The 10,362-nt window shown below is 37.3% G+C and overlaps 1 protein-coding gene across 2 annotated transcripts in view; it reads left to right on the top strand.

Annotated features, from left to right (window-relative positions):
* Positions 1-9,003, top strand: part of LOC138335415 (lysine-specific demethylase 3B-like) — a 36,056-nt gene extending 27,053 nt beyond the window's left edge. For both annotated transcript variants that reach the window (XM_069284495.1, XM_069284494.1), the window contains exons 11-17: positions 82-194; positions 341-1,081; positions 2,627-2,798; positions 3,096-3,317; positions 3,612-3,877; positions 5,572-5,883; positions 6,100-9,003. In XM_069284495.1, coding sequence (XP_069140596.1) covers positions 82-194; positions 341-1,081; positions 2,627-2,798; positions 3,096-3,317; positions 3,612-3,877; positions 5,572-5,883; positions 6,100-6,174 — 1,901 coding nt within the window. In that variant the 3' untranslated portion in view covers positions 6,175-9,003. The remainder of the gene's footprint in view (positions 1-81; positions 195-340; positions 1,082-2,626; positions 2,799-3,095; positions 3,318-3,611; positions 3,878-5,571; positions 5,884-6,099) is intronic.
* Positions 9,004-10,362: the final 1,359 nt, after the last annotated feature.

The following is a 10,362-nucleotide window of genomic DNA, read 5'->3' on the forward strand; positions in this document are numbered from 1 at the left end:
TGAACAGTACATTATAGAAGTAGACAAAGAGAATAATCCTTGGCTATAAAAACTATTTGATTTGTTTGTTTCTGTTTACAGCTCTGTGGGAAGTCGGTCGACTAATCCATGAAATGCGCAACAAGTGGGATATACCATCTAAATGTTCTTGTGATAAGTCGATGAAATACCCCCCAAAGAATGGTCTGACACAGGTGAGCTTTTACGTGATTATAAAAGTTTCTGGTTAAAAATGTTATAATGATAAAGATAAACTTTTCAAAAGATAGCACTTTTCACATTTTCTATTTCTGTTTTATACACTGCATTAAAAAATTGTGATTTTATTTTATTTCCACAGAAGTGTATGAACGCATTAAACCACATATCCAATGAGAAGAACAGAAAAATGGTGAACGGTGTTGGTGAGGATCACAAGAGTCACAAAGGCAACAAGAAGCACGATTCTCAGGCAGTTAACGGAAACGTGAAGCCGTCACTAGGCGGGTACAGTCCTGACAGTTCCTCTCCACTCCGGATGTTAGCTGATGTCGCTTCCATGGACTCTGAAAACAGCAGAGAGCGGAGTGAGTCTCCGTACAACAAACGGCGTGGGGAGACTGATAAGTACGGAAAAGGATATAATCCCATTACAGAACCAGTGTCACCATGTGGACAGGGTAATGTTGGGGAAAGTGAAAGTGACAAAAAAGGACCAACAAGTTGTTCAACCTTACGGGAATTACTAACAAAAACTGCCGGCAAAGTGAAATCGGGCGGAGAAGGCAATAAAAAGCCAGCCAAGTCTAAGAACAATGCTAGTAGTACGCTGGACGATATTATTCAATCTGTTGTCGAAAAGCAGTTGCCTAGAGACGAGAATAGTCAGCCAATCAAATTAATGCATTACATCCCTCGTTCTGGATATAGTGGTATGATTGCATGTGATACGCCGATAATGGTTCATAATCTTACGGAGACGAGTGTGCTTTACCCGGACGTGCCTCACTCATGGTTGTGTGATGGCCGTCTGCTTCGTCTCCACGACCCTAAACACCGTGGAAACTTCAAGATCTTCCAGGAACAGATGAAACGAGGACAGGTAAGCATACTCGATTGTCTGAATGTAATAGTGTGTTTTGTCTTTCAAGACGAGATTGACAAAGTTCTACCATGTTCAGTGTCATTTTCATAATTCTAACACTTCTAGAGCAAGACAAAATTGACTTTATGAAAAAAGGACAAAGGTCTGTCATATTCAGTGTCAGTTTCAGAGTCTAGAGACTTTAAAGTGCATGCAGAGCTCTTGCTTTTGACTTTCATGATGAGAGCACATATATATGAATGAGATAATGGCAGTTTTAAAAAAGAAATAGGTTATTTGAATTTTTATTTATAGATGACTCCCATCTATTTATCTATAATGATAAACTCCTACAGAAACTAGGTCAGTGCAATGAACGGCTGAGTGTGGATACATGTATATATTGGCAGTTAGACCATAATATAGTTATGACTATGCTATATGGTTTATTAATGGCCATAAAGCAGATGTATACATCAAATGTTGGGGGCTACCAAGTACACTTATACAAAATATGGCCTCTTGTTACACCTTCATAACCGAATACAGGTTGTATCAGTGTTTTAATTGTTTGAGCAGACGGTCATTATGTTGAAGGTAACCCAACAAAGAAATGAAGCCATTTTGTTCTGGCATAAAACTTGTATGAAGTATTCTCCCAACATCTTAAGTGCTTCACGCTTTAATCTGCTAGATTTCTGTAGACTTCTGTCAACTTGTGCCAGATTCTGTATATTGGCAATGAGGTTTGGTAAAGGATTGTTGATCTGTCCGGGCCTGTACATGTATACCAATATCATCTACAGACATAATCACATATCAAACCGGTATACACAGAAATCAATGAACACATACTTCAATATTTGGTCGATCATAAAAGCCCTTTGTATGCGGGGCTCGTTGTCGCATGACCTGTACTATGTGCTACATATACATAACAACATTTTGTAGCCCACCGCACTACAAATAAATATCAGGCATAGAGGGCCACAGGAAATGTAAATATACGCCAATAAATCTCTGCCAATTGGAAACTTGGCATGCTTTCAAAGGTAGACAAGCATTATGATTTGAGAGATTTACAGAGCTTGTGTGATGGGAATAACTTTTAAAGTACACATGTATATTAATTCTCCAATGTACATGTATGTATATAATAAAGCTTCGGGTCCAAATTGTTAATTTACAAACAGCTGTGGACAATACACTATTTGCTGTAATTATAGATTCTGAATAGAACTTCTATTAAGTAAATGCAGATCAAACTGGGTTTTACTGTTTGGTTATATAGAAAGATTTACACAAAAGTCGGGTCATAAGAGGACACATGTTACAGGCAGCAAAGAATAGATTTCTCATTTAAGTACAAAAAGGGCTTGAAATGTAAAAACATATTCGTTATTGAAGTATACAGTGAACCATAACAGTATTCACCCTTCTGGCCTGTGTTACATTGTATGTATTCAATCTTCAACTTGTTACATATTCACAATTCCAACTTGTTACAATATACATATTCACCCTTCCATCTTGTGTTACATTGTATATATTTTACTTTTCCAGCCTGTTTTGGTGTCTGGTGTGGACAACTGCCTGAACAGAAACTTGTGGAGTCCAAAGACGTTTTCACGCGACTTTGGTAAACACAAGAATGATCTCATCAACACCAGAAATGGCTGTCTCATCGTCGGTCACCCTATGGCGACATTCTGGGAAGGATTTGACAAAATCTCTGGTGAGTTGGTAAACCTGGGTCATTTACCAGGCATCAATATTGTAAACTGGATAGTGAAGTGATCTTCCAAACGTACAATAATATCAATGAAATAAACAATTGAAATTAACAATGAAAGCAGTGGCAATAAGATAGGATAAGGATTGATGACAACCTTGACTGTTGATAACCAAAAACACACCCTATGTCCTGGGAAATAAATACCCACACCCAGTGTCCTGGAAAATATATACCTAGTATATTTTGCATGATAACAGTTTTTGGCCTATTTGTATTATATTGTATTGTGTATTACAGAACGTCTGGTGGATGACGAAGGCGAGCCGATCCTGCTGAAGCTGAAAGACTGGCCTCCGGGCGATGACTTCAGTGACCTGATGCCGCAGCATTTTGAGGATCTGATGCAGGCCCTGCCTCTGCCAGAGTACACACACAGGCAGGGACGTCTCAACCTCGCATCCAGACTCCCAGACTTCCTCGTCAGGCCAGACCTCGGGCCGAAAATGTACAATGCTTACGGTAAGTCTCGCTCAAACCTCAGCTGAATCTTGTCAGACAAGACCTAGTGCCAAAATGGAACATTTCACCCATACCTCAACCTGTTGTATGGAAACTGTAAGACTTGCTCTTCCCTGAGTATGACAAGCTTTAAATCACAGTGACTATTTCACTGCTGATACTTCATAATAATTGATTCAGCCTTAGAATGGGGAGATCTCTCATCACTGATAAATTGTTTAAAGATTTGATATGTAAAGGTGTGTTGATGATTTCACTTTTCTCATACAATGCTTGCTATTTCTACCCATACAGGATCTGCTCTGCACCCAGAAGAAGGTACCACAAACCTGCATTTGGACGTATCGGACGCCGTAAACGTTATGGTGTACGTCGGAATCCCTGACGACGATGCTGGAGGGCGAGCCTTTTATGAAAATGCCGCCCTTCAGGCCATCGACGAAGCCGGTTGTGACATGATCACCAAACGCCGTGTACGGGAAGTCCATGAGGTGCCGGGTGCTTTATGGCAGATCTGGGATGCAAGAGATGCTGACAAAATGAGGGATTTCCTCAACAAGGTAAGCAAGTACAGTTAAACAAGTGACGGAATAAATATCGGTGAAAAATTTAGCCAGGATTGAAATAAACAGGGTCTTCAGGTTAAATACTGTTGAAATTAAAAAGATTTTCAGATATATATCTCTCAAAAGCAGACTAGCAATTCAGAGTGCGCCAAGAGACGACTTGCATTACAGGGGAATTCATGTAGGCATGTTTGAACCTTCCAGGGCTCGTTTATTTCATGTTTCAGAAAACTGTAAAAATCTATATTAGTATCAAATGAAAGTGACTTGGTTTTAGGCCACAGATTTAGCAGCTGCATCTTGTGTATAAGTGTAACTTATGGAGGCAGTTATCTAAATATATAACTGTATAGGTTCTAACACATGAAAGGCCTGTTTACTATAGGAACAGGTGCTCTTAAGGCTCCAGCTGCTACACTGTTAAAGCACATGGGATGATGTTAATTCTGGTGTCTTCTTTTATCAGTAGAGGTTAACATGTAACTATGGAATCATAAATTCTTTTCGTTCTAACAAAGTGGAAGGGGATTTTCTTTGTTATTCTTCATAAAGACTTAATGCTTCAGTAAACATTTCATAATGCCCTGGCATAGGTATATAGTGTGTCCCAGCCTGTCCTGTTCAGTCTCTTTATGTCACGTTGCAGCTCGTCCCATCCTTCAAAATTCCATGTGAAGATATAGAAAACATGTATTAGACAATATGTTTCTTGCTATTTAAAACTTTATTTAAAATATAAAACCATGTACCAAAATAAATTTTATGAGAAACTTAACAATCAAAACACAACAAATAGTATAAATATATTCTATTCTAAATAGAAACATGATCATTTGAAAATGACGAATTGTTTCCTGTTGATAAACGATTTTATCAATGATGAAAGTATACAGTGTGTAACAGGATATTGGCTCTAAGTGTAGTCAAACAATCTATTTCCTCCTGGTACGTCTGTGTGTGAATTCTCCAGTTAACCTGGGTACGTGGGGAACACCTGCCCTGTACCTACCTATCGGTGTAGACCTTGTACAGTGTATACATAGAGAGCCTGTATTTGTATTGAACACATCAATCTAATGCCATGACACACCGCTATTACTTGTACCAAGTACACCACTGATAAAGTAACACAGCAGGGGGTTAACCTATTACAAGTTTACCTCCATCATGTTGTTACTTTCCTACTAAACCTCTTGTATAAATCGCTTGTCTTTGCTGACAGAAACTGCTGAAAAACCTCTTGTATAAATCACTTGTCTTTGCTGACAGAAACTGCTGAAAAACCTCTTGTATAAATCGCTTGTCTTTGCTGACAGAAACTGCTTAAAAACATGTATAACAGTTTGAAAAGTGGTCAATTCCGTAAACACCTGGCATCTATTTGTTGAATAGAGAAAGCATATTTTGCCATCTTTATATAAAAGAATCTGTAGAAATGAGTTGTTACGGATATTTATTTCAAAGATTCCAGAATTCTTCATGAATACAATAACACTTCTATGTTGTTTGCATCTTGGAAAAATTTACTGACCATGGTATCCCCAGTTTGGGGTTATGATATGTGTTTAAGGTAAGTTCTCTGCTTTTACAGGTTGGTTATATTGTTTTTAATGCTCCGTTTAATCTTATTTGATTGTAAAGTTTTCAATGCTTCATTTTGTGTATTAACCAATTGCTTGTTCTTGTAGGTTGCTAAAGAGCGTGGCGAGGTGATTGAGCAGCACCATGACCCTATCCACGACCAGAGCTGGTATTTGAACGAGGACCTTCGTGACCGACTCTACAAGGAGTACGGAGTATTGGGCTATACCATTGTCCAGTGTGCGGGCGATGCCATCTTTATCCCCGCAGGTGCTCCTCACCAGGTCCGCAACCTTCACAGCTGTATCAAGGTCGCAGAGGACTTTGTGTCTCCGGAACACCTTAACCACTGTTTCTCTCTGACACAAGAGTTCCGTCTGTTGTCCGACACACATTCCAACCACGAGGACAAACTCCAGGTAGGTTTCTCTATCAATTCTGTATCGTAACACTTTCATTGATTTATGGAACTCTGAAGAATAACTTTAGTATACTTTGGTATGAAGAATTTAGCATAACATTTAACTTATTTACCCCTGAAATTTCATAATGGACTGGTCTTGTCTTTGATTTAGAAGATCTTAATGAAAATCTTTGGGGGAAGAAAAGTAATAAAATGTTTGTGGCTGTTTCAGGTGAAGAACATCGTTTACCATGCAGTTAAGGATGCAATAGCGGTTCTTAATGAGGCCGATCGTGACAACGAGTGAAGGACGTCGGCATCAACATTGCTTCATATCAACACATTATTTACATATCAAGACATGGATGTAAAGACATGATGGATTACACAGAATGTTGGTGTTTTAACATCCAAAACTGAAATCCTTATTCCATGGAAAGTGAGGCTGGAAGACAAGGATGCTAACTCAGTTAAACTGAGTACGTACCATGGATCAAAATTATGACAGCACGGGTGAAATCCCGAATCTAAAATACTAGGTCATTGTGGAAAACACGAAGCAAAGTGGTCAGATTGTTTTTAGTGTTCGCCCTGGATTATATGACCTTGACCTTTACATCACTGCCAAAGACAAAAATGACCAAAGAAGTGCTACAATTGTAACAGTTAGGTGACACATAACACTGAAAGCTGTTTTGGAGAACCGTGTGGCTATACCCTCGTGTGGCTACTCATGTGGCAATCTCGTGTGGCTACCCACATGAACTCGGTGAGGAGAGTTCGTCTGGACATCACAAAGCCACAAAGTCACAAGTGAGCCTTGGCGAGGTTGTGTAAGCCCCAAGGCTTTGTGACGGACCAAATTGCGGAAGTATGAGTTGACATGATTGGTGAGGAAGTGTGGAAGCCATCCCTTGGAGGGGAAGGTTTGGCCTCCATCGATGTAACGCACATATCTGTTCCTACAGAGATTTAAGCAATACAGTTGATAACTTATAGTGTAGGGTTTATATCCGTTCATGTGATTCTCCTGCAGTCTGCTGCTGGAAGGTGGATTCATTACACATTCTGAACAGTGCCAACCGGATAATTACCAATGTTATGTTGTGATGTTGGAAAATGTTTGTCTTTCTTTTATCTTAAGTCCTTATCTTTACGAACTCATTTGTGGCGCGTGGAGGTAGGAAACGTGTAAAACAAAGGATGTTATATGCCGCGAGGCTGTGTCGATGGAGGACGATACAACTTCGCCGGTGATCAATGTTGTGTTCCCGACTTCCACGCGTCTGCCAGTGTTACGATTATATGTGCTGGGTGTAGGCACGACTTGGTTGCCAAACTTGTTGAGATATATATGATCAGAATATGTCTTCACAGGTTTGAATGGCCGTAGATCTCAGTTAACTTTCAGGGATAAAATAAAGTATATATATATATTATAAATATTATTACATGAAATACTTTATATCTATATATATCTATGTGGATATGGATATAAATATATATAGATTATATATAGTTATCATTATGCGAATGACCTGCTGTTTTGACCTCTATTGACCTTTTGTACCCAACCTGTCTCCGTGGTTACTACTACAATGTGAACTTTGACCCCCCCGTTGCAGCATGTGATATATAATTGGCAATGTATATTGGCAACTGTCGCTTCTAGATATAAGGCAACTACTAATTGCATTTACGTTTATAGAATTTGTGCTCATTCAGAAAGTCAATAGTCAAGGTCATTCAAAGGTCATATGATGTTTGTTTTACAAAACACAAATTTTGGTGTACCAGCTTTGTAAGATCACTGTGTGTAGGTATATTGTATGGAAGTGATATAGTAGATATGTGCTCATAGACCATTATGGTAAATGGTTCCGTGTAGATGGGATTTGCATAATGTTGGTTGCTGATAATGAATATCATGTATACAATGAATAACAAAGATATATTTTTGTTGAAATAAATGTAAAATTACTTTAGAATTTTATTATCAAAGTATTTTTGACCAGGGCAGAAAAACATTTTGCTTTTCTCTACTGCTTCTTGTTGGACGATTAGGTGAATGATTCCTTTCATATTCTCCGCATTAAGTTGGAATTCAAAAGTCTTTATTTAATGTTCCATGAAATGATTTCACTTGACTAAAGCCGAAACTGCCAAGACATAATCATTCTCTTCAATCATGAATATTCAGATTCATCATTTGTAATCATGAATATTCAGATTCGTCATTTGTAATCATGAATATTCAGATTCGTCATTCGTAATCACGAATATTCAGATTCATCATTCGGGGCCAGTAGTTGAGCAACTACATTTTATTCAATTCATTAACTTTTTTTTTTTTTTTTTTTGCATCATTCTTTTTAATAAAACTCAAAACAATTAGCAAATGTTTTTTACGCTTGTTTTGAAGGTCACACATGTTTGAATCCAATCTTTCCCATTTTCTTACTTGTATATCCATTCCATAAGCCAAGACTGTGCAGGTGGAATTATAGCTGTGACTGGCTGGGCTAGGGTGGGATACATTGGGAAAGGAACATGTTCATATTATAGTTCCATTCTAGTGTATAATTTAGGAGCTTTATCCATTGAAGAAGTAGCAAAGTTATAAGCTTGGTCCATTTACGTCTAGTGGCTTCACCTGGTTGTAAATGGATATCGCATTTTGCCATTTATTATTATTATTACCTTGCTCACCCCTGAAGACACATTTGAACTCTTCCGTTTCAAATGCCGGAACAGTTCATTATGAATTTTCAGGGGTGAATGAGTTATTATTACATTATTATTATTACTATAATTCACTTGGGTTTTTTCTGAGAAAAAACCTTGTTGTAGTTCATTTAATATCACATTTGTTGAAAAATTTCTTTGTTCAAAATTTCAAATTTACATTTATTATTAAAAAATTATTATTATTCATCTGAATTTGTATATGAAGAGATGGCACATTGGGTGGTAACTAGCCTCATGTGTATATATATAAAACATATATATGTGTGTGGATTATTTTTTTATGAAATGCCAGGTATATATGATGTGAGACGACCTCACATTGGAGGAGCGTGTAGATGTAGACATGTCCTACTATTCTTAATAAAACATCCATTGCTCTATAAACTAATCTCTACTTTTGTTTTTTCTGGCCGACGATGTAACCACCAAACTGTGACGTGTGTGTGTGTGTACCTTTATGTCATGGTTCACTGAGCAGACATGATGATGACGATGACGGATGATTAAACACATTTTCATAATGTCGTTGGTTCACCAGACTGACCCGATTACTTCCAGTCGTTGTCGTTGAGTGTGTGTACACCTCATCATGGTCTTAGCTAATTCATTCACCCCTGAAGACACATTTAGATTCTTCCAAATGAAAGACAAGACCAGTCCATTATGACATTTATGGGGTGATTGAGTTAAAAACTGCATTTCCTGTATAGAAATAAAATAAAATTTCTTTGTACCAGGTATGTGATAAACAAAATATCTAATTAATTTGATGTGCATGCTAGCTTAAAAGTTTAAGCCAAGTTTAAGCCAAGTTAAATATCCCCAACCAATCCACTCTGGAATTCAAACTTTCAAAGGTTATAAATCCTTTTATTATTTAAGTTGAATAGTTAAGATTATAAAAATGCATTTAAGACTACATGTATTTAAGCATTAGCATAGCAATTACAATCGCCCCAATGACTTTTAACTTATCATTCATCCCTCAAAATTCATTATGGACTGTCCCAGCCTTTGTATTGGAAGAACTCAAATGTGTTTTTAGGGGTGAATAAAGAATAACATTCAATTAATGGCAGTGTTTGTGAGGACCACTATTATTTAAGTTTATTATATTATAACAAACAAAATAGATTTCTGACACAAAAGACACTCATAATAGAAGAAACTGAAGTTACAGGTTTTAAGTCTTGTGGTGATGTTGAATGCAGTCCTGAATGCCCCTTAAAATGTGTGTTTTGTCAAGAAACCTTGGAACGTGATGTTGTTAGCAGATATCTGTACTTCTGTTTGACCTTCACAAATGGATCTTGGATGGGGGTCAAACAAAGCAAGCGGTTCTCACAGGAAATCTGAAATAGAAAACTTTTAAACTAAGGTTTCACAAAAACTGCTGACAGATCTAGTGTACTGTAAGGTTGCATATATATATTGGAAACATTTAATGTAATTATGGGACTTGGAACTTGAGGACATCTGTACATTATGAATATTTTGTTTTTTCACCAGACTACCTAATTACCATGACAACACACAAATAACCACACCAAGTTATTGTATTTGAATTTCAGGAAGTTGATATTTCAACAGACCGAAAAAATTTATTTTCAACACCAGTTTCTACAATTCTTAGCAATAAGATAGATTGATTAGACCAATGTTTCATATGACAAAATGTATATTAATAGAAATTCATTATCAAACATGGATTAGGGTTTCAGTATTGATTCTTGATATTGGAGCCATT

This window comes from Argopecten irradians, chromosome 11 (assembly GCF_041381155.1).
Source record: "Argopecten irradians isolate NY chromosome 11, Ai_NY, whole genome shotgun sequence".
Taxonomy (NCBI): domain Eukaryota; kingdom Metazoa; phylum Mollusca; class Bivalvia; order Pectinida; family Pectinidae; genus Argopecten; species Argopecten irradians.